Source organism: Falco cherrug, chromosome 3 (genome assembly GCF_023634085.1).
Source record: "Falco cherrug isolate bFalChe1 chromosome 3, bFalChe1.pri, whole genome shotgun sequence".
NCBI classification, from domain to species: domain Eukaryota; kingdom Metazoa; phylum Chordata; class Aves; order Falconiformes; family Falconidae; genus Falco; species Falco cherrug.
In genome coordinates this window covers 78,307,316-78,331,295 of record NC_073699.1, presented here as the reverse complement: position 1 = coordinate 78,331,295, position 23,980 = coordinate 78,307,316, and the positions used below count along the sequence as shown (strand labels likewise).

Below are 23,980 nucleotides of genomic sequence, written 5' to 3'. Positions count from 1 at the left end.
TCCTGTAAAACTCCAGAAATATAAATTCTTAAGAAAAATATGTAACTTCATACACATGTTGGAAGAACATTGTTCAGTTTTCCAGCCTATATTGATTCAGTGAAGAAGCAACTGCCTTATTTCAGCTCTGTATATGCATACGTTATGTCATCTTAATTCAGGGCTACCACACACTCTTTTTTTCTACAGGAGTTTTACTTTATGAAGCACAAAGGATGAATTGATCTTTTAAAGCCATCTAGTTCACCTTTTGTTTTCTTATTTTTCTTTTGTCTTTTTCCCATCTCCTGTCTTCCTTTCTTCCTTTAATTATATCTTTCCTTTTTTAATTTCTTTCCTTCTTTTATTATTTCATGCTTTTAGTCAGCTTGCAAAATAGCGGTCTAATGCTAGAGTAGACTTGCTCGTTTATTAATGAAGTATTTTAATTATCTATTTCTTTTTAATAAGGAAATGTTTTTACCTTTTACTATATAAACTTTACCTAACTTATTGTACACTGATGTTATTAATCTTGTAAAGCATGCTGGAATGTAGTGCATTTAAAATGTCAGGGCTGCAAAATAAAATAATGTTTAAAGCAATTAAGACTAATCGTGCAAAGCTTTTATAAAGCATATGTGTAAGCCAGATTTCAGTTCATATAAAAAGGCATTCAGCAGTTTAACTGCTGAGTCAAATTCTCTTTTGCTGTAGCATCAGTACTTGGTACAAGAAGTCATAGCTGGGAGTTGCATGTAAGCCCATTGGAGTTAATTCTTCAGTATTTCCATGGCTAGTGTCCTGCACTGGCATGATGCTTTTGCAAATACCTCACCTCACAAGAAGATCTCTCTGGTAATCTCTTAGTCTATTCTTCCTTTGTACTCAAGTAAATTGTAAGAAATATCACAAAAGAAATATTGGAAGAGGAGCAATTCTGAGGTGCTCCTTTGGCTTTGGTGGAGCTTGGGCACTGCAGGTGTTGTGTGGTATATGTAAAGGACCAGCTTTGGCTTAAACACTTGAGCTGATTAAAGCTGCTTTATGCCCTTTGACCTTGCTGCACGCTGTTTTTTAAAGTGAGAAACACCAGAGGAAAAGGGTGACAGAGGAAACATGAAGAGGAGAAAACTCTGTCAGAGGTTTCTGCAGTCCTGGACTTGCCATGCGTTGGTCATCCCTTGGGAAAGGGCTGCATTGCTCTTCACTTCAACCCTGGGGACAACTGAGAACCACTGGGAAGTAGGCCGGGTGTGGTGAGGCTGAAATAACAGCTAGAGCTCTTCTAGTTTAGGAGCCTCAGAACAGCGAGTTGTGGAGGCACAGGTACCTCTCCCTGACAAAGAGAAGGGGAGGGGACTCACTACCCCCCTGCTTCCAACCACAGTCACTACCTGCTTTCAAAGTGAGTAATTAGACTTGTAAGTGCTCTGTGATCCCTGCGCCTGCTTTATTGTCGAGTTGTTATCAACAATCCATTTTTGGGGACCCAAACTGTTTGTCTGTGTTCTTTGCAGATGACTTCTGAGTACCTGCAGCACGAATGACTGTAAATGTCATCAAGGCTTCAAAACTTGGACATGTTTTCAAGACTCTGGGTTGACTGAAGCTCTGCTCCAAGTCCAGAGTTAGCAGCCTGTTCCCCTTTGTTTTCACGTAGTAATCAGCACTGAGAGAGGGTTTCTTTGCTAGTGGCCCCTGGGGTTCACCAAAACTAAGGTTATTGTTAAAGACGGACCATTAGGTAGAATGTAATAATAATAATAACACAGATCTAAAGGTCTCTCCATTGTGTCACGAATGTCAGAGTTAAAAATCTCCTCCAGTATTTCCTGCGGGCTTTTGTGGATAGTGGAAACTATTGCTAGGCAGTGCCATTTAAGAACCCAGCGTTAAGCATGGAGTTTAAACATACACATGTGCTGTCTCTTTAGAATTAAAATAACGGCAAAGGCACATTTTTAGCTGCCAAGTAAAGGAAGGATTTTTGTTTCTTGCTAAGCTTGACCTTGATTTTTAAACAAGATGTGATTTTAAGGGCAAGTTACATCATGCTGCCTGTGTACCCACTTGGTTATAATCACAGCCAGCAACGTACATTGCAGGGCTTGAGCGTGCTGCAGGAAGCCGTGTTGCACAGGAGAGTGGTGTGTCCAGCCTTCCTGGTTGGTTTGGCTTTGCCGAAGGATGGCCTCCGGACAGCAGCTTCCCTTGAGCCTGTAATCCAGGGGAAAATCCTGCTTGTCACTTTTGTCACACATTTTTGGCATTAAAACCCATATGAGTTTTATTGTTTCTTCATTTGTTTTGCCATTAAATGGAAAAAAAAAAAATTTTCATCTAGAAACCCGTTGTGTCTGCAAAAGATCTGAACTTTGAATAACTCTTGGTCTAAAGCTAGCATGCAGATGTTTCCAAATACTTACGAGCTATTAAAGTACTGTGTAAGACCAAAAGGTAGACTTTAAATTGTGTCAGCTAGCATAAGAACTTCTGATTTACACTAGCAGTGTAAATCTGTACAGAACTATCTTTGCAGTTTTAGTTTATGACATCAGTTCTGTGATGTGTTTTTTTTGAAAAAAACGGTCCGTTATTGGTTAATACAGTTAATACAAATTTAGTACATGGTTAATATGGGAGTTCTGAAAATTAATTTCTAAGTGTGTTTCAACCATGACATGTGTGATAAGGGAAAGAACAAATGAACAGAGGGTAAAAAGACAAGATTAAGTAAAGAGCTGGGATTTAAAGACATTTGGATGAGAAAGAAAATAGTCATGCATTTGTGGCCAGGAATAAGATTGTTTTCACCATCCTAGATGACATTACAGATACGTTCAACAGGAGTAAAGAAATGGGAATAGGTGTATGAACTGCAGATTTTGCACTGAAGCTAAAACCAACCTGTACAAATAGTAAGAGAGGAAAACTCAAAACAAACAAAACCTCAAACCTAAAAATTTTAGCTGGTTCTAGTCCTGTGGAATGAGTGTGAGTCATAAGATTTGGCACAGTGCTGCTTTGTAGGATCATTTCAGAAGCAGTAGAGAGGCCAGGTCATCTATTTTATCTGATGTCACCTCTTAGAAGCAAGGAACTCTGCTGCAATTCTGGCCATTTTCAAGTAGCTGGATGGTACAAAAGTTGTATTTAATAATGATTTCTCATCAGGAAAAAACTATCCAGTATCCTTGGCTATTACAGAGAAAATAAGCTCTTCCGTGAGGGTGCATGTGCAAGCACTGTCAGTGGGAATGTGCTATAAGCAAAAGTAGAAGCTCCTGGCATCCAGTGTGTCAGGCTGAGCTGAGCTGGAGATTTTGTGTTCAAGGCAGTCCCAGTGGTAGCTGAGTTCTTGCCTCTCAGAGCAAACACAGAGAAATAAGTTTGAGGTAGGTTCTTTTCCTTCAGAAGTAACAGAATACTTAGATAACTGTATTATCTCCCTCCTAGGATCCCTCATGAGACAGGTATTGAAATTTTGTTCGTGATCAGGATGCGTACTTTAATGGAGTATGCCTTTTCAGTGCCCAGGATACCATATGTAAGCTAGTAATCTGTTTTAAAATGGAATCACACAGACCATTAATTTCTCATTGGTGATAAGATTTCAACTGGCAATGAGAAAGATGACTTTCAGCAGCTGGTTCCTCCCCGTTAGTTTCATCACAGCTCTGCCTGTCATTCACGCTCACCCGTTGTTGCATACAGTGTCACGTGCACTGTGGCTGCTGGTTATGAAGGGCTAGATGAACCTGGGACAGAAGCTTCTCCAAGGAGCTGAAACCTGTGGCGACAGTGTCCGGCTTTGGCCGGCTTCACCCTGTATGTGGGCTTATTCTGATGGAAACAAAGGCAGTCACAAAGCCCATCCCTGCTGTAATTCTTGGCGTGATGAATGGGGTTTTGACTTGTAGGAGAGGGTAAGACAATAGTGTTTCTGCTCATTCCGTGCTGTTGCTTTCTCTGAGGTAGTCTTGTGGTAAAATACAAAGCGGATAGGGCAGATTGCAGGAGCAGGTGTGTGGGCAAGAAACAGCTTTGAAACTTTTGACACTCCGGGTGAGAAAAACAGACTTTTACTTAAAGTGATGTTCCTGTGATGATGTTTTGTGCTACAGTTTTTCCCCTTTGGTCCAGTTACAGGAAAGATCCCAGAAGAGTATCAGCGCCAATACTGGCACATTTTTAGAGGCTTTCTTAAACCTCTTATTTTACAGAAATCTATGAAGTTTCTGGCTGCTCTGTCCTTCTCTAACCTAAGCCTTGCCTAAGAAATCCAGCAATTTTCCACTTGAAAATAGCTATGGGTAAAGTCACACACTACTTTCACATAAGATTAAGGGTTTGACAAGGGTGGTGAGAACCAAGAAATTCCAAATTGTGTGCTCCATATTTAAACCCCCCTTTCCTAGCCCCCTGTTGCACAATAGCAAGCTTTCCTAATGCAAGTAGGTTGTTGATATACTTCCAAAAAGAACTCTGGATAGCTGAGAGATGGGATTAAATGGATTAAATAGCCTCCTCATTTTTCAGTGAAAAAAAAAGGAGTTCGGTTGAAGAAACGTATAATGCGGACTTAAATGATTTTGGACTAGATTAGCCTTCCGAACAGGTTGCTTTGCAAATTAGTGTGCTTGCTCTTGGCAGGGCACTGCATGTTGGTGGTGGTGGGCCTGTGTGCATGCCGGCACGCACACGTGGGGTGGGTGGCACGTGGAGTTTGCACTGCATTCAGCCATTTCAGCAGACTTAGAGTGTGGGCCAGGGGGCAGGCTGTCCACGGGGCAGAAAAGGTGCAAAGAATAGGAAACAGTGCAGAGTGCTCTGTGGCCAGTCTGTCTCCATGCAGTGCAAAACTGGTCTGCTCCACTCAGCCAGACCTGAGCCTGGGAGAGCTCAAGAACCTCCAGTCCACCAGCCTGCTCGTACACTAGTGTTTTTGGTGGCCTCTTCCATTTTGCCACTGTGTTGTATGGTTGCTAGGTGTTACCTTTGCTTCCCTAGCACAGACACTTGACGTGGTATGAAACTAGCGTTCTCCCTCTTTCAGCTCTTCTTGTGGACTTCTTTTCCTAAGAACTTAAAAGGCATCAGCTTTGTGTGAAGTACATACAGATCCTTCCTAACTTACTCTTCCTCATAATGAAAGCTGATTTCTCCTCATCCCAGCCTGCAATGTCTTGCTTTCATATTTCTGACCCCTGAAGACGGGAAACAGCAATATCAAGCTCCATGCCAAGGTCTGGCAGCAGCAGGTAGCTTGATATGTGGCAGATAATTACTGGATTCATGACTTGCATGTGGACAGCATGGCTCCATAGCAAGCCTTATCTTCGTCATCATCATTTTGTGGTGTCCTTTGTAACTCTTTGTCCTGTGAAACTTATTGGCCACTTATTCAAGTGGCAGCAGTAGTGATTTTTTTCATATGTTACTAATTTTTCACCTATACCCAAAAGACCCATTCTGTCACTGAACGATATAGACACTGCCATATACTTAAGGTACCACTGATAATAAAAAAAAAAAAAAAAAAAAAAAAAAAAGAGGTGGTGGGAGGGGTTCAGAGTGCAAGATTAGTGGTAGCAAATTAAAATTGTTAGGAATCCCTAAAACTTTTTTTGGCTTCTTTCTAAGGCTGGCTGATTTGCCTTAACCTATTGCTGTTATGAAGAGTCATATCTAAAACGCTGAAGACTAAGGCATCCCAGATCTCACTTACACATCCACTCTAACTAGTCTTAAGTATAAGCAGTGGAATAACTTTGTATTGTGTGCATGTTTTCCCTTTAAAAGCAGACTTCAAAGTTGTTTCAAATTCAAATTAAATCTTTTCACCCTCTATCTAAGAATTTGCAAGAAAGGAAAAAAAAAAAAAGGGGGGTGGGGGGGGGTGGGGAGGGGTGAAGGGGAGTTGGTGACCTTACCATGACTAGATCTCATTCAGATCAAGGGCCAAATCTTTTAAGCACTGAAAGGAAGTAAAAACAAGAATTAAGAACTTTCTCTGATCACTGATGGGATAACAGTGTTCTCCTCTTTCCTTTACCTGCAAGGAAATGCTTCAAAGCAGCCATTTATTCAGGCAGTGTAAATATTATCTCTTTTTGCTGACTGCCTTACATCTTTTATTTTACCTTAACACTTGGGCTTGTATCCCTCCCACCTGATTTCATTTACCCAAGGCACGTGTCTTTGGAGGGTGCTGAATGATTGCTTCCTGGAGAGGAGGAGTGGAGAGAGATGGGCATACCCCGGCGGCAGCCCAGCCAGCCTGAGACACCAGTTATCTCCTTGCCGTAACCCCCTGGCTCGCCGTTTCTGCGTCTTCATTGACTGTGTAGAGTGACTTTGCTTCTAGCTTGGTGTTACAGATCAGATAAGGAATAGAAGTACCTGAAATTAGTACCTCAGGTTTTTTTAACTGTAAGTCAACCAACTAGAGCAAAGAAAAAAAAGAAAGAATGTAAACGTGAAAGTTAGCTGCTTAGCTATAGGGGTACTGAAGTGCTTGACTAACATTCGTGTCTCTGAAAATCTGCCCTCAAGGAAAACAATGCTGCGCTGTGCACAACCTGTGCAAAAGTTAGCAAACATTCAGGATGACTTTGGAAGATTAATAACATCATAATGTTCCTCACCCTGTGGTTTCCCTTCTCCTCCCCTCCCCCCTCCCCCAAGCAGTGTACTAGGGGCTCATCAGGTTGTGCATTAGATAATTGAGTTGTTATGCCAACAGGCTGTGCTGAAAGGTGTTACATCAGTGATTTCTTTTTCATCCCACTGTGCTTTGATCTCCTGCTATAAAGCAGAAGATCTGACAGTGGAAACTTTTGAAGATGATAGATTAATTTTGCTAATCCACTTCTCATAATCCTTACAAAAAATGTCTGTCCTTATCAGTCAGAAAAGATTTAATAGCTGCTGTCTCTAGAAAGTCTCATATTATCAGGATTGCAAACTATGGAATTATTGTTACAAAATATTTCACTGCATGTTTTGGAATGTTGTTGTAAATGCTTTAGAATAAATGAATAAAGATTCTTCTTTCTTAACCATGCTTTGGTGGTTGTATTTTCTCAATAAAATCCAAAACTCATTTGCAATGCAGCACTGTGCAATGGTGAATGTTTGCTATCCTTATTGGTGTTAATTATCCTGCTTTAATTTCATATTATTGGAATTCACTGAAACTGTCAACTTAATCCAAATATACTAATTCCAAACATTATATGGTGCTGAAACAAATGTTAATAGTTTGGCTTACAAGATGTAAAGCATCATATGGAACCATTGTGACAGTAAGCAATGTGTAGAATACTGTTTGCAGATTTTGGGATAATAAAACGTGGCATCTTCTAGGAAGGAGCAAGTGCCTGTACTTGTCCCTGTATTAAATTCACAACGATACCATCCAGATGAAGTCAGTAAAGTTACTGCGGTTGCTCAGGACTTTTTCCAGCACAATCTTGCCCAATGTATCTTTTGTTAGTTCAGCTCTCCATGTCTCTGTAAAACCCTGCTTACAGAAAATTGCCAGCAGTGCTTATGATTATAAAAAGTATTCACAATGTCTGATTATACTTTATCTCTTTTCTTTACAATAGCTTTGGGCCAGATAATGCTGTATGTCGATGGTATGAATGGAGTAATAAATCATAATGAAACCGTCCAATGGCTGTACACACTTATTGGATCAAAGGTAAGATGCTCTCCAAAATTCTCATTTTATAGGTTTTTTGGAGTTCTTCAAAAGGATTTAATTTGTATTACATATGCATTTAGGTTATAAACAGACCGTGTGTTAGGTTCTAAATAAGAACATAACACTCTGTGTGGAAAGCAGGGCACACTGAGCTGTTACTTTTCTATTCTTCTATGCTGTTGGCACATACTCTGCTTTTAAAAGCAAAGATACCAAAGATGCCCTTGTTACTGTCTGTGCTGCCATTGCAGTTCACCATGGATAGGATATTTTTGGTCTTGCAGTTGCAGTTCCCAAGTAAGTTTTTTGGAATGACTTTTTGGGGTGTTATTTTTTCCCTTACCATTCTGTGAATGCAAATCCTTTTCTAAAATTTCACCATTCTCTACTGCTTAACTTTCCTGATCACTGTTAGGAACAATTCAGAGTGATTTCCTTCTTAAAACAGAATATAATAGTTCAGTTGGAAGGGACCTACAGCTATCATCTAGTCCAGGGGTCCTCAAACTGGTTAACCAGGGGGCCGCTAAGCGGATGCAGTGGCAGGCAGCCATCTGCGGCTGCTTGGTTTCCCCCCCCAACCCCTGGCGGGGGGGGTCTGTAAATACCGGGGGCCAGATTGAGGACCCTGGGGGGCCGTATCCAGCCCGCGGGCTGTAGTTTAAGGACCCCTGATCTAGTCCAACTTTCTGACCACTTCAGGGCTGACCAAGTTAAAGTATATTATTAAGGACACTGTCCAAATGCCTCTTAAACACTGAAGGCATGAAGTATCAACCACCTCTCTAGGAAGCCTGTTCCAATGTTTGACCACCCTCTGTAAAGAAACTTCCTAATGTCACAGAATCACAAAATGGTTCGAGGTTGGAAGGACCTCTGGAGGCCATCTAGCCCAAGCCCTCTGCTAAAATAGGTTCACCTAGAGCAGGCTGCACAGGATCACATCCGTATGGGTTTTGAATGTCTCCAGAAAAGGAGACTCCACAAATTCTCCGGGCAGCCTGTTCCAGTGCTCTGTCACTGACAGAGAAGTTCTTCCTCATATTCAGAAGGAACTTCCCCTGCTGCAGTTTGTGCCCGTTGCCCCTTTTCCTGTTGCTGAGCACCACTGAAAAGAGCCTGGCCCCATCCTCCCGGCACTTGCCCCTAAGATACTTGTAGACTTTCATAAGACCTTTTTTCAGTCTTCTTTTCTCTAGGCTAAACAGGCCCAGTTCTCTCAGCCTTTCCTCATAACGGAGAGATGCTCCAGTTCCTTAATCATCTTCATAGCCCTCCACTGGATCCTCTGCAGTGGTTCCCTGTCTCTGTTGAACTGGGGAGCCCAGAACTGGACACAGCATCCCAGATGCGGCCTCACCAGGGCAGAGGAGAGTGGCAGGATCACCTCCTTTGACCTGCTGGCCACGCTTCTTCTAATGCCCCCCAGGATCCCATTGACTTTCTTGGCCCCAGGAGCACCCTGCTGGCTCATGGGCACCTTGCTGTCCTCCAGCATTCCCAGGTCCTTCTCCGCAGAGCTGCCTTCCAGCCGGTCAGCCCCGGCCTGTGCTGGTGCGTGGGGTTGTTCCTCCCCAGGGGCAGGACCCTGCACTTGCCTTTGCTGAACTTCATGAGGTTCCTCTCTGCCCAGCTCTCCAGCCTGCCCAGGTCTGGCTGAATGGCAGCGCAGCCTGCTGGTGCGTCAGCCGCTCCTCCCAGTTCTGCATCAGCAAACTTGCCGAGGGTACGCTTGTCCCTTCATCCAGGTCATTGATGAAGAGGTTGAACAGGGCTGGACAGTGCTGACCCCTGGGGAACACCTCCAGCCAGGCTCTGTGAGGCTGATCACAACCCTCTGAGCTCTGCCATTCAGCCAGGTCTCGATCTACCTCACTGCCCGCTCATTAGTCCACAATTCCGGAGTTTACATGTGAGGATTTTATGGGAGATGGTGTCAAAAGCCTTGCTGAGGTCAAGGTAGATAACATCCACTGCTCTCCCCTCATCTACCCAGCCAGTCATTCCATCGTAGAAGGCCATTAGGTTGGCTGGTCAGGTGTGATTTCCTCTTGGGGAATCCATGTTGAGTGCTCCCGATAACCTTCTTTTCCTCCACATGCTTTGAGATGACCTCCACGATGAGCTTTTCTGTCACCTTGCCAGGGATGGAGGTGAGGCTGACTGGCCTGTAGTTCCCTGGGTCCTCCTTCTTGCTCTTTCTGAAAACTGGAATGATGCTGGCTTTCCTCCAGTCCTCAGGCACTTCTTCTGTCCTCCGTGACCTTTCAAAGATGATGGAGAGTGGCTTGGCAATAACATCTGCCAGGTCCCTCAGCACTCAGGGGAGTATCCCATCGGGGCCCATGGGTTTATGGGTGTCAGGTTTGCCTAAATGATCTATGACCCGATGCTCTTCAACCAAGGGAAAATTCTTCAATTTCTCAGACTCCCTGTTTTGCTTCCGGGGTCTGGGATTCCTGATGGTCAGCCTTAGCAGTACAGACTGAAGCAGAGAAGGCATTCAGTAACTCTGCCTTCTCTGTGTCCTTTGTCACCAGGGCACCTATCTCATGTAGCAGCGAGCTCGCATTTTTTGCTAGTTTTCCTTTTGCTACTGATGTACTTGAAAAAGTCCTTTTTGTTGTCCATGACGTGCCTTCTCAGATTTAATTCCAAATGGACCTCAGCCTTCCTTGTCACCTCCCTTCATGGTCTGACAATGTTCCTATATTTCTCCCAAGTGGCCTGTCCCTTTTTCCACATTCCATAAACCTCCTTCTGTTTGAGTTTTGCCACAAGCTCCTTGCTCATCCATGCAGGTCTCCTGTCCCCTTTGCTTGGTGTCTTACTCATAGGGATGCACGGATCTTGAGTTTGGAGGAAGTGATGACTGAATATTAGCCAGCTCTCTTGGACAACCCCCTACCTCCTGGAGCCCTAAGCCCTGTAAATCCTCCAAGTAGGTCCTTGAAGAGGTCAAAGTTAGTTTTCCTGAATTCCAGGGTTGTAATACCTGCTTAATACCTACTTACTGCCCTGCTTTGTCCACACAGGATCCTGAATTCCACCATTTCATGGTCACTGCAGCCCAGGCTGCCCCCAACCTTCACATCCCCAGCCAGCCCTTCTCTGTTTGTTAGTACAAGGTCCAGCAGCACACCTCACCTCCACACAGCTCCTCCAGACCTGTGTCAAAAATTTATCATCAGTGCTCTGCAGGAACCTACTGGACTGCGTGTGCTTAGTTCTATTGTCTTTCCAGCAGATATGAAGGTAGTTGAAGTCCCCCATGACAGCCAGGGCCTGTGATCATGAGTCTACCTCCAGCTGTCTGTAGAAGGCTTCATCTCCTTCCCTTTCCTGATCAGGTGGCCTGTAGTACACACCCACAACAGTGTCCCCTATGTTGGCCTGCCCCTTAATCTTTACCTAGAAGCTCTCCACTCATTCTACATCCACCTCTAGAAAGAGCCCAATACATTCCAGTTGCTTTCTCACATAGAGAGCAATTCCAGCATCTTGCATTGCTGGCCTGTCGTTCCTATAAAGTGCCTAGCCATCCATGACAGCATTCCAGTCATGCAAGCTATCCCACCATATCTCTGTGATTGCAATGAGATCATGGCCCTGCGGCCACACACAGATTTCTGATTCTTCCTCTTTATTCTCCATCATGCACGTGTTGGTGTACAGGCATTTCAGAGAGGTAACTGAGCATGCAGGTCAGGTTTCCCAGGAGGGATGCAAGAGGCTCCACCATAGCCGCGCACACCCTTGAGGTGGCTGGCCTTCTGGTACTCATCTTGAGAGTACCCATGTCTCCCTAACAGGCTCTAGTCAAAGAATGTTCCATTGTCATAGAAGCCAAAACTCTCACAACAGCACCAACCACAAAGCCAGAAGTTGATTTACATTATATATTTATTTCTGGCTGCATCCTTTCCTCTTACTGGTAAAATGGAAGAAACAGTAACTTGGGCACCAAAATTTTTCACTTTCACCCCCAGGGCTTTATAGTCTTCCTTGATTCTGTCCAGGTTCTGGCTTGCGGCATCATTCATGCCCATGTGAAAGAGTAGCAGCAGGTAGTACTCTGTGTTCTCGACAAGATGTGGCACCCTCTCAGACCTTAGCTCCTGGCAGGCAGCATACCTAACGGGACTGCCCGTCAGGCCAGCAGGTGAGCGCCTCAGTGCCCCTTAACAGAGTCACCCACTACAAACACCAGTCTTTTTTTTTTCAGTAACCATGGTGTGCTGCTAGTGTAGTTTCCCCTTGCACACCTTGCTCGTGGGTGTCTATAGCTATTAAAGCTTCATAACTGTTTTTGATTGTGATGCTGGAGCATGGGGACTGGAGTCCTGCTTTTGTTGGTCACTAAGGTCCAAGGTACCTCATTCTCTGTGGTGTCTGTTACAGGAGCGTGGTTCTGTCTGTCTTTGTCTTGGTCCCTCTAACACTACTAAAATGTCGTTTGACTGTTTGATTCAATTCAAGTTGCAGGAAACAGTGCAAAAAATGTTAAGTTTTCTTGTGCCTGAAGAGCCCTAGAAAGTCTGTTACCAAAGTCTGGTACCTACCTACAGGGGATTCTTGGTCCCTACATACAAGGAGACCAAAACCAAAAGCCAGAATATATGCCACTGTGTTTGGTCTTCTCGGATGGAATAGTGATTAATATAGTGCGCAACCCACTTTTAAGGCCACCTCGTTGGAAGTTGAAGCAGAACAGAGATTCTGCTGGTATGCCATCTTGAGGGGCCATAGGGTAGGTGAAACCACAAATACATAATTCTCTAGTTTCTTGGCTTTCCAGCTTTAGGAAGTTTATTAAGGCCTGCAGCGACTGCTGCTGCTCTTGCCACATAGACCTGTTTAGGATAGACCTGTATGACACAGTTGCCAGAACAGGGTATGTTAGCTGCCAGCTCAGAGGCTGCTGTAGTTGGTGGAGTTGAATCCATAGCGTAGAAATGCTAAGAAATTTCCAGGAACTTCAAGTGGCTGAGTCATGGAAAGTTGCTGTTAGATGCTTTGATGACACAGAGATGCTGCTGCTCTCCCCCTTTCCCCTGACAGCTTTCATAACACAAGGAGAAAAACAACTCAGTATCCCAGGGGCCTTTTTCAACCACTACAGAATGCCAGCGTGCAAACTTCACTGCTGCAGCAGATTATCAAGTCGAAGAAAAGATGCTTCATTATTGAAAGAACGGATTTATCTTGTACTTATATTGATAGATATGTGAAAGTAAAACAATCATGCTTATCAAATCTCAGGCTCACAGGGTATGGTTTGGAATTGGGAGAAAATGAGAAAATTTTTCCTCAAGTGAAGTGTTCCACTGTTTTCTGGCATTACATTGGACAATTTGCCATCTTGAAAGAGAATGTTAGCCACAGTTGGAAAGGCAGTGAAAGACAGGAGAGAAATGGTTTGCTTGGTATAGATCTTCATTTTCTATGGAACAGGTTAATGAGACAAGCAAAAAAGGGGAAAAAAATTGCCTGTGCTTTTAATTCTCTAATGCACCTATTGGCAGTGGAACGGGGGAGAATCATGACTGTATTGCTACCTTACAAATTAAATTCTGTCTAGATTTTCTTGACCAGAATACTTCAGCTCTCAGGTCCTTAAGCTTCTTTCTCCCTCCCCCATTACCAGCCCAAATGATTATCTCCATGTCTTGGCTTGGTGCCTGCAGCTGAGGAATGCACTCAATGTGCTTTGAATAGTTTGGTTTCAGGTAGCATCAAAGTTGCTTTTTCATTATTCCCTGACTGTCTTGGAAGAGATCTAAGTCCCTGTTTGTGTGCCAAAAACTAACTGAAGGTACGGCAGGCTCGCTGTCAAGAGTGTGGTGGGACAGCTGCTTTAAGCACTTAAAGGTGGTTTTGACTTTCTGTGAAAAATGAACCCCTGGAATTCGCAACACACCTAGGGTCTACTTTGCAGCCCTGCTATGCTGGTGCCTTCTCAGCAAAGGCAGCGAACACTGCTGTACAAAAAAGGAATAGTGAAATTGCCAATTAACTCTTGGGACAAATCCCTCTAATCGGATGCAGGAGGAATACAGTCATTCAGCTACCACAGCTGCGACACATGGTTTCTTGCTTCCACAAAAGCTATGACCAGGTTTAATATACTCAGCAGTGGAGGCTATTTAATCTTTTCCACTGATTATTTTTTTGTTGGTGGCGGTTAAATTCCGTAATGGTTTTGACCCTTCACTGTTACTTGCTCTGCTCTATTTGTGCAGGGCTGCTGGCTCTGTCACGCTTGCTCACTTGGAGTAGTGTATTATTTCATGTGCTTACCCAGTGTAACACACATGTTCAGCAGAGGATCTTCAGGTCTGGCACACTGAGCACTACACCAGCTAGAATTTGGGTACCCAGCTCCAATATCACTTTATGCACCTAGCAGTACTTCTGTACAGGGACAGGAGAAAGGGGTGGGAAATAAAATTTGAAATTAGTGGAAAAGAAGAACTATAAACAACTTACTGAAAGCCTGTCTAGATTGTTGCTATTGTAGTCCTTAATATTGTTAATTCTGTGGCATTTTACCTCTGAATATCAGTAGATGCTTATATAGATGGAATATCAGAAGTTGCTGATAATTTTAGCGCTGTTGTCTGCATTTGCTCTGAATAAACTTACTAGGGAGGTGGTTAAAATTCCAGCAATGTGACTGCACTGCTGCTGCTGCTTTTATGCTGGGTGAGAGGCACCAGTGGTGTCAGGGTGAGGAGCTAGAAAGCAGGAGGAAAGTTAACATTAGATGTCTTGTTTGTTACTGGGCAGAAAGAGCCTTCTGTTTCAGATTCGTATCATATAGGTGCTAGATTGGAATTTTGAAGTATAGCAGTTCCTCTGCCATGTTATTTAAAGAGAAGAGCATTATCAGCACATCTCAGACTCTTAGGGCCATTGCTGGTGTTTTGAAAGACACATCCAACTATGTGTGACCATGCTGATGTGTGCCACTGGCCTTTCACAGACTGGCTGTATGCTGCTTTCCATTCATCAATGGCTAGTACATCCCTGGCATAAAACATTTACAGCATTATCCCAATTTAAATGTACGTTACTACCGTTTCATCATATATAGGCTACAATTCATCAGTGTTTCCTGTTTAGCAACGCATTTAACTACATGTTTTATTTTAGGTTACATGCTCTTGGCTTCCAGAGAACTTGAATACATAACTGAGGTCAGCAATGTACTGCTGCAGAAGTGCAGAAGAGGGCTATAGCAGGGCCAAGGCTCTGACCATCTTATATAAGCCAGAAGTAACATAAATAAGAAATATATGTCTCAACTAAGTTTTCTTCTAGCATTTGTTGATAGCATGGAACATTCAGATAGTTTGATTTTAAAAGACAGAAGTAGGAGTCAATGACTGTTAGTCAACCATGCCTTCAGGATGGCTTCTTAATATTTACCTTTTTTTTTTTTTCCCCTCTTTTTTTAAAGTGGGTGAACTAACCTTTCAAGGGTGTTGCCTTAACTGACCACATGCCGTAACATACGTTTCAACCTCACAGCATGTGGGAAATATTTCACCACTTTCGATGTTTCTGCCAGCTATACATTGCTGCTGCAGAAGCTGGACTTCAGTTTTTGCATTGTATTACAAGTTATATTTAGCCTGGTTGTAAAGGGGCCTGAGGCATTTGTTTATGCTGGCAGCTGGCACCCCAGAGCCAAGTGGCGCTCTATGGTGGATCACCTTCAGGTAAAGTCTCAGTTTGATGGTGATGGCAGGAGCGGCTGGAAAATTTCTCTTACCTAAAGCAAGGGACACCAGGTTAAAGGCATATATGCACTAAGCCATATTAAGTCCTTATAATGTATTTTTCATCTGTTAGCCTATATGAGCTAATATATCTAATCTTTCATATGTATTGGTATTCCCTCTGACCTGGTAATAGAAAGTGTGCATATCAGTGCCTTACCCTCTCCAGGACTAGCTACCGAGTGTTTACAAAAAGTACATATCTGAACCAAACATCTTGGAAAAAGCCCAAGTATTTATACTGTCCACTAGAGAAGCATATGTTCCTTTGCATCACAAACCCACAGGCTTTTGCCACTCCACCTCAGCCTTCAAAGGCATGTCTAAGGCATTAAGTGGTCCAAAACCAGAGTCTGATTTCACCTTTTGTTTCCACTCATTTCTGACTGCTACTGATAATGATTATTTTTTTCCCATTTGATGATCCAGGCTGTTCTAATTTCCCCCAGGGGAGTGAAAACCCCTTATTGGCATTGTTTTCAGTGGAAAGTAATCCGTTTTCAAAGTGGTACTGGGTAACCTCAGAAGACAGGGTGGAATGCTGGGCCCAGGCTGATACAACAAGGTTGATTAAAGATTCCTATCTCACATCTTGTTTTAATTTTTGTTTTCTACTTTGCTTCTGTCTGGGTCCTAGATGGCAAGGCTAAATAATTTAACTAGCAAGCTGTTCCCAGTGCCTTCTATGAATCTTTTGCTTTCTTTGGTATTGAAGTAATGACTTTTTGAATATTTGAAAATGTAGTTCAATCCAAAAGAAGAAGAAAAAGAAGAAAATCTATTTCAAAGCAAAAGGAAAGAAACCCACAACATTCAAACAGAACATAGTTGTAGCAGCTCAATTTGTTGATTATAAAAGGCAAGTCCAGTAGGGCTGCTTTTCCTGCATGATGCCAGTAACATGTTAAAACATGCGTATGGTTAAGTCATTTCATGAAAATTTTGAGAGAAATAGTCTTAGCTACAAAAAGCACTAAAATTGTTCTTACCAGTGAATCATTTAAAGCATGTAGAGGTAAATACTTAGTTTAAGAACATGATTAAATCAGTCTCCATTTCAGAAGTTATTCATGCATGTGCTCAACTGAAGTCGTAAGCAGAGCAGAGAATACCATATAATGAATTTGTGCTTTTCTCAGGAAAGTTCTCATCAAATCTTATGCAAATCAATATTAAAGTGTGTCTACAAATACATACCAAAACCTGGTTTGTAGTCATGGAGAAAGTTAAAAATCTAAGGGGCTTACCAGATATGAATAGGACCAAAATAGTAGCATTATTAGTACTAAAGTCCAACACACGTTGAATTAAATCACCACCAAAACTTGGATAGTATACTTTCTTGTTGAGGGTCTGGGAAATGCAACGTATTTGCATCTCATTATTTTTTCTGGGGATATATTTAAAAAATCATTTTGTGTATGGGTGACCAACTCTGAGTAAACATTGCCTGGACGATGAGAACGAATATACATAGGAATATGCCTGATCTTCATGAGCAGGAAGCTGTGCTGTAAAACTGTCTTGCACTTTGTTCTTTATTTGTTTGGAAGGTGATTGAGAAAAGCTGGCCAGCTAGAAGAATTAAACATCCAGGAAAAATTACACAGCTTGGGGGCCTACTGTGATTAATTTCACATGTTGTCTTCTTCCCAGTCTGCTGCCTTGATGGTTAACAAACTGTCTTGCAGACTCTGACAAATGAGACCCCACATACAGCTAACATACAAGCTATATAGGTTGCATTGTCTCTCTCACCTCCAGCCACAACTCTGATAAGCCTGAGGTTTTGTCCTGTTTTCACGTCTAGCCCAGGTAGAAATGTCAGTTAGGTGTCATTCTTATAGGCTTTCAGGTTCCTTTGCTTTCTGGAAGGGTTCAGAGAGAAGCTGAGGTCATCCCTCAAGTCCTAAAATCAGTGTGGTCTCACCCATGGGCTGCCCTGCGCTTGAAAGCGTGAGCCATGGTGAACAGGCAGAGCTGCTTTGAGTTCAGTGAAACTCTGAACGTTCATGTCAGCTTAGCGGCTGGCCATTACGTTTATTCTGCTGTGCATTTGGCTATTGAACTGTTGTTATGAAAACGGGTGTGTCAGGGAGAAACAAAATCCTGGATTTATCGGAACTTTCCTACTTCCTGCCTCTGAAGGGCTTGAGCCAACCAAAGCTCATCCAGGTCGCCGGAGAGCTTCCCTCCCCTTTCACTCAGAAACTGTATTGGCACTGTTGCATGAACAGAGTTTATTTTGAATTGTATGTAATTAGTGCTTTGAAGATAAGGATCAGGATGTTGCAATAAACTTGGAATAGGATATACCAGCCAGTGCAGACTACATTATGCACTCGCTTTGGTGCATCCAACTCAGTAGACAGACTGCTACGAGTTCTACTCTTCTTTATCAACCGTATTTCTAGGTGGGCTTCAAAGTCATTGTATCAAACATGAGAGTCTGTAGTAGTCCTTTCCTGCAGCAATAACCATTCCTGTAGCTCTGTCTGTTGCACTCACTTCTGAGTACTTTGAAGACGCAGTTTTCTGTGTTCAAAATGAACTCATGTAGATTAAGGTGATACTAGTAAATTCACAGTTCCCTCCTAGCATATCAGAGATCTGATTTCAACTCGTTTAAAGTGCAGAATGAGAAAATGTAATGATTAACTGCCTACAACATGGCCAATTTTCAGGCCCGACTTTTCACTCTGTCTCATCTGTTCAAATCTGCATGAGAAATGTTAGTGATGAGTGAAGTATGTCCAAATATTCCCAGAAAATGCCATGCATGTATGCAGATGTACAAATTTCTTGTTGTAAAGGGAAGGCGTGAAGAAAGAAAAAAGCAAGTGTTATACTAAAATTAGGTAGGGGGAAAAACTGGAAAACAACCTAGAAGTCAGTGCTAGCTTTTAGAATTACTTTGGTGTCCTTCACTACAGTAATTTAGTGTCACAGGTCTGTTACCATTCAGCTGTGAGCAAATTATTATGCCGCAGACCCTAGCTGTTTTTCTAGTAGCTACTAGTGTTTTCTAACAGGCATCACATCCAGCATTCCTGTGAAAGGAGAGGGTGCAGTTGTAAAGTTTGTCTGTATTGAGGGAGGAGATGTAAGAAAATGGAGCCTACTTTTTTCCAGCATGCTTGAAGCCACCAGTATGAAAGGTCTTTTGACTATAAAATCAATTGCCTGAAGAAGAAAAGTAGAAAATTTGCAACCATAAGTTGTCAGATGGAAGAGTGAAAAAAAATGAGAGTTGCTCCAAGGACAAAAAAGCAAGTGATAATAATCCAGGCTTATAGTACAGACCTGAGACTTTTATGCATATCTAAACATAGAAATCAGCTTGGCCAATATAAAAAACATTGTGATCATTATGCCAAACCTTTTGAGATAGCTAAGGTTTTATTTTGCAGGGTAGAAATATTAGTTCAAAGTCAGGTGTTCAGTAAGCTGCATTTTTAAGGAGTGTTTTAAAATTAAAGTAAGCAGTTATGTCTGAATCTTTTCTGGAAGCACTGTTTCCTGAACTGAGATGCATAATGCTTCAGTTTGCAGAGTTGACTCTTTTCTGGTCTCTGTTGCTTTTAGGTGATCCAGGGATATGTCTTTTCTGGCAGTGGCTATGAGACTTGATAGAGGGCATGTGAGCTATTAGAGAGTTTTGATGAAGAGCGAGGAAAGCTGCTCTGGTACATAGTCAGTTATTGAGATACCACCAAATTCAAATCTGTTAGCTGAGACCTTTAGTGAAGGTCAGATGATGTAGTTTTTTAATCTTTTTAATAGTTAAGTGTATACAAAAAAGTCCAGGTAATCACAGAATCATAGAACTGTTTAGGTGCTTTACAATAAAGTGCATCCTTTCATTTTTCTCTTTTTTTTTTTTTTATCGTAATCATTTCCCTTTGGTCTGGTCCAATCAGTCATGTTGTTGTCCAATTGTGTGGTGGTTTTGGCACTGTTAAAGAAACCTTTTTTTAAGTGCCTCTTCATGCAGGCACCTACCTGTAGCCCTAAGTGTAGGCATCCTGGTGGGAAGCCACTTGGCAAACTTTCCTTGCTCCCCTGAGCCCTTTTCTCCAAGACAGCTTCTGACACTGGAAGACTTTGGAAGTAATTTTCAGTCTGATACACCTGCATGTATTATCATATATGTTTGTATGTTAAACTAGCTGTTGTACCAGTCTGCTCAACGACTGATTCTGGTTTATATATATACATTTATATATATAAATGTATATATATATAAAAATGTATATAAATGTATATATACATAAATATACATTTATATTCTGATGTGTATTATTGTTCTGGGGTTTTATGACTGTTAAAGGGCATTATGGTTTATTTTTACTTATTCACTTAGATTTGAAGGATGTAGGCAGTCTTTCCTTATCTTAACAGACCTTTGGGTTGACATGACATGTTTATCACGTGTTTATCTATGGTATTCATTCTGTGACAAGCATAGTTTAATTCATTTATAGGATATGGTTAGGATGCTTTTATTAAACACTTCATTTTTCTCACTGTTTATAGTGAACTTTTGGAGACTCAGACTTTGTTACCAAGTTGCTTCTTTCTCTCACCTGTTACTAACAATTTTTGAGAAGAACTGCACTCTTGGTGTAGATTACAAGATTTTGCAGAAATGCAAGCACAGTTTTTGAGGAAACAACAGCAGAAATTCCACACAAAGTCTGTTCAAATTTTTGACTGTTCAAGGATCTGGTACTCCTATAAAAGCATTAATTGAATCCGCTGTGTATTCTGTGTCTGCTTATGTGAGGCATTTAGGATCCATCTTTTTCTGGAAAGATGTACTGTTTAATCTTCTCTTTCAGGTTTTTTTCTGAATATTCCGTCTTTCTGGAGACTCCTTGAGACAGAAACTGTATTAATCAATATTGCATTACCTTTATTTTTCTTTTTAAATTGATCTTAATTTTCTTCTTATATTTGTCTGTTCTCCTGGTGGCCATATATACAGTGCAGTAGTGGAATCCTGCCTGCAGCAAAGAAAGTGGTATCCAACATTTTTCGCAGTGTCATGTAAACCAGATCCAAGACAGTTCAGCCAACACAGCAGTTAATATACCAGTGTTTTGCTTGTAGCTTAGCCTGGAAGAATGGCCCGACTCGGGAGGGAGTCCATACATTGGGAGACTGAGGCTGAATCCAGTTTCCAGGCACATTCTTGAACCAGTTTCCAAATCCCTTTGTGACCCGGTCCCTCATCTGGAAAATTGGTATTTGGATTTTAGAGCCCTGGGGGAAGAACGTGAGGGAGTGGAAGGACAGATTATACGTGTTGAAGACAGATACGTAGGTGAAAGTTGAACCTAATACTAATTGTTACCATATTTGTCCTTCTGGCATCACTAAAAAATGCTTGTCATTCCTTTATTTAGATATAGTTGTTCTTTAAAGCAACAGCTACTAGCTGAAGGTACTTGGATAACAATAAAAAAAAAAAAAAGCTGTCTCAAAAAGGGAAACCACCAAAACATATATGATGGCTTTATATTCTGCATGTAGCGTACCCCAAGGAATCTCTGAGTTGCAGCCAGCTCGGGTGCCTCACTAGGTTGTTGCCTTAGGACTCATCATGGTTACCTCATAGGTTTTATGTTGGTCTCCTCAGTTACAGGACTAGTCCTTACAAAGGAAGACGTTTCATAAAATGTGTGAACTTCTTCTACATTTCATAAGATCATGATGAAAAGAAAAGGTTCTCTGATATGTTTTGGGTTTATTTTTTTGTTCTGTTTTGTTGTTGGTTGGTGGGTTGGTTTTTTTTTTTTTTCCCTCTGCAGTCCTCTAGTGGTAGTTTATAAGTATTTTCAGAATAATTTCCAGTGTACCAGCAGGTTCCGTAACTGGCTGGCATGATACACTGAAATGACTCTCATCTGGATGTGTACTCTCTTTCCATATTCTGATCCTCTTCGATCACAGCAGTCAAACAAGGAGTTCAGGCGCTTTCTGGTTTCCCCTCCTACCTACCCCCCATTTTCCTTTTTGAAGACCACATTAATGAAAACAAGCATGTGTTGTTCAATATAAAAAATACTGTTACTACCTCAGCCAGCATAGGATTTTTATAGATTGGCCCCCTTTATTTTTGAACTTCCTCTTCTTATTAGAAGACACAGTACTGTAGCAAATGTATGCTTTGTCTTTTAAATTTCCAGCAGCGTGTAGCTGCTTCCTTCTTTAGTAATAAAATTCAAGCATCCTCTCAGAAGCCATTTTTTCTCCATTGTACTTTTTAAATTTCACTGTGTCATTGACTAAGCATCTTATTGTTATGATTTTGGATGGAAATGCAACACTTCGTTAACTCGCAGTTTGAGTGCTTCCCCAGTCAAGTTTTGCATATGACAGCTTGTCTTGCAGAATATAAATGGGAAATGCAGTAATGGGACAAGAAACTCCCACAGTTATTAATGTATGGAATTGCCTCAAAATTGTTAATCCCATGTGGGTTGAGTTTCTGTTCACCAAGTTTTCATTTAAATAGAGAGAATAGAAATCCACTTTGTATTTTGTTCTCTGTGTCACAGCCATTCTCGGTGGTTTGCAGTGCTCTGTGCTCAGGTCACTGCTGCTTTTTGTATTCCTCATTGTAGTCTAACATCCCCATATACATGCTGGTTTCATATTTTATGGCTGTTGGGCCACTTTTCCACGCATGGGAACTGTACAGCCCCCTGTAGTAAGGATTCTGCATGGCTGTAGAGGGAAAGACATGATGGATCACCTGAAGGTAGGTTTGCTTCCAGATCTGCACTGCCTGGTGGTTTGCTCTGATGGACATCTGTACTAGCTGTGGATCTGATAGTGAGATTTGTGCCACGTTTACTTAGAAACATGATACACTTCAGCCTTCATCACTGGCCTGCATGATGGCCCTTCTCACTTCCTTGTTGTCCCCTTCTGATGTGGGGATGCAACATGAATGCCCAGGTTTGGTTTCCAACAGTGGAAGGTCAACATTCAGAGCAGCACATCAGACAGAAAATGTCAATTCACAAAGTAGAAACTGCAGTATATGTCAAACAGGATAGCCTTGTCCTTTAGTAGGGTGGGTTTTGTATAGCAACAGCAAGTGCTCAGAGGGTGTCCCAAGGCGTTGGGCCATGGGACAGGATCTGAAAACTGAGCACAAGATTTTCGTGATGTCATCACCTGATATAGTATTACTGCAATTACTCATCTAGGGGGTTGTTTTGATTTTCTTCCCTTTTTGCTCAGAAGGGTGGGTTAGGATTATTTGTCATCTTTGGCTAAACAGACACGAAGTTATGCGGAACAGATGGACATCACCAGGCTGCCTTTACTTACAGGTCATTAGCACAACATGTTTTGACAGGTCTGAATAGTTCAATCCCAGTCTGCAGCAGTTATGATACTATAGATGTTAAAGCACTGATAGCATCCTGATATTGCAGTTATTCTTTAGTTCCAGACAAAAGTTAAGCCTACAGAAGAATACTTCACATTACTACCTACTTCAAAGGGTTACCTTCTAAAGGTTTTGCAGTAGGTTGCCTTTCCACATGCATGTAAGTTGCAGGTTGAGAGGAAAAAAGGGAGGTATTTTACTTGTTGGAGCATCAGGAGGTTTTAAACTTACCCTTTTCTTTGAAACCATGAAACATTAATTTGTGTGTCTGATTTAATTTTAAATCACGCTTTGTCAGTAAAAAAGTTTGCTTATATGTCCTGTATATTTAGAACCAAAGGAAAATGAAAATTTGAAAATTTTTAGAGTAGATCTGAATACCTCCTGCCTCCATCTGAGGTTTCTGCTTTCCTGCGCGGGTATGGGTGCATGCAGATGAATGCTGACACACATGCATTTTCTCTGACTGCTCTGGAGAAGCAGCAGCATTAGTGGTGGCTGCCACATGCCTGCAGCAGGTAAAGAACAAGAAAGGAGACCAGCTAGGACACATCTTGTGACCGAGACACAGAAAACACTGCAGCTGCTGTTCTCTAGTAGAAGGAAAAAAATGTCAGTGAGGGGAACAAAAAGCAAGCTGCCTTTTCTGCCTTGGAAAAGCCATCCCACAGCACCACCTAGCAGACATACACATATATGAATAAATAGGCTGTGCACAGGACGAGCAAAACCTACTGGGAGAACATGATGTTGAGCAGGACTGTGTGCTTTAAAACAGCTGTTCCATCTAATACCTAGCACAGGTCATGGGTGTGAGCTGAGACGTGCTGTCCTCCATTATGCAGCTGTTACCCTTCAGCATCAGATATTTGTAGTCTGATGCAGCTATCAATCTCTCTGCACATCTGATGAAATACATCGTCAGTTTGGGGATTTTTATGTACTCTGGAGTTATACTCTTTGGACCCATATATTTTTAAATGCACCTAGCTTAATCTGAGTGATGGCATTAATTGTCTCGTAGTTATGTTCTGTTCCGCAGTAGTGCAAGGTGCCAGGGGGGAAATTGCTCAGCAGCTTGCTGAGGAACACTTCCAG

General features: G+C 42.0%; 1 protein-coding gene across 4 annotated transcripts in view; it reads left to right on the top strand.

Moving 5' to 3' along the window:
* Positions 1–23,980, top strand: part of FHOD3 (formin homology 2 domain containing 3) — a 415,647-nt gene that overhangs the window by 235,954 nt on the left and 155,713 nt on the right. For all 4 annotated transcript variants that reach the window (XM_055705739.1, XM_055705737.1, XM_055705738.1 and 1 more), the window contains exon 6: positions 7,596–7,690. In XM_055705739.1, coding sequence (XP_055561714.1) covers positions 7,596–7,690 — 95 coding nt within the window. The remainder of the gene's footprint in view (positions 1–7,595; positions 7,691–23,980) is intronic.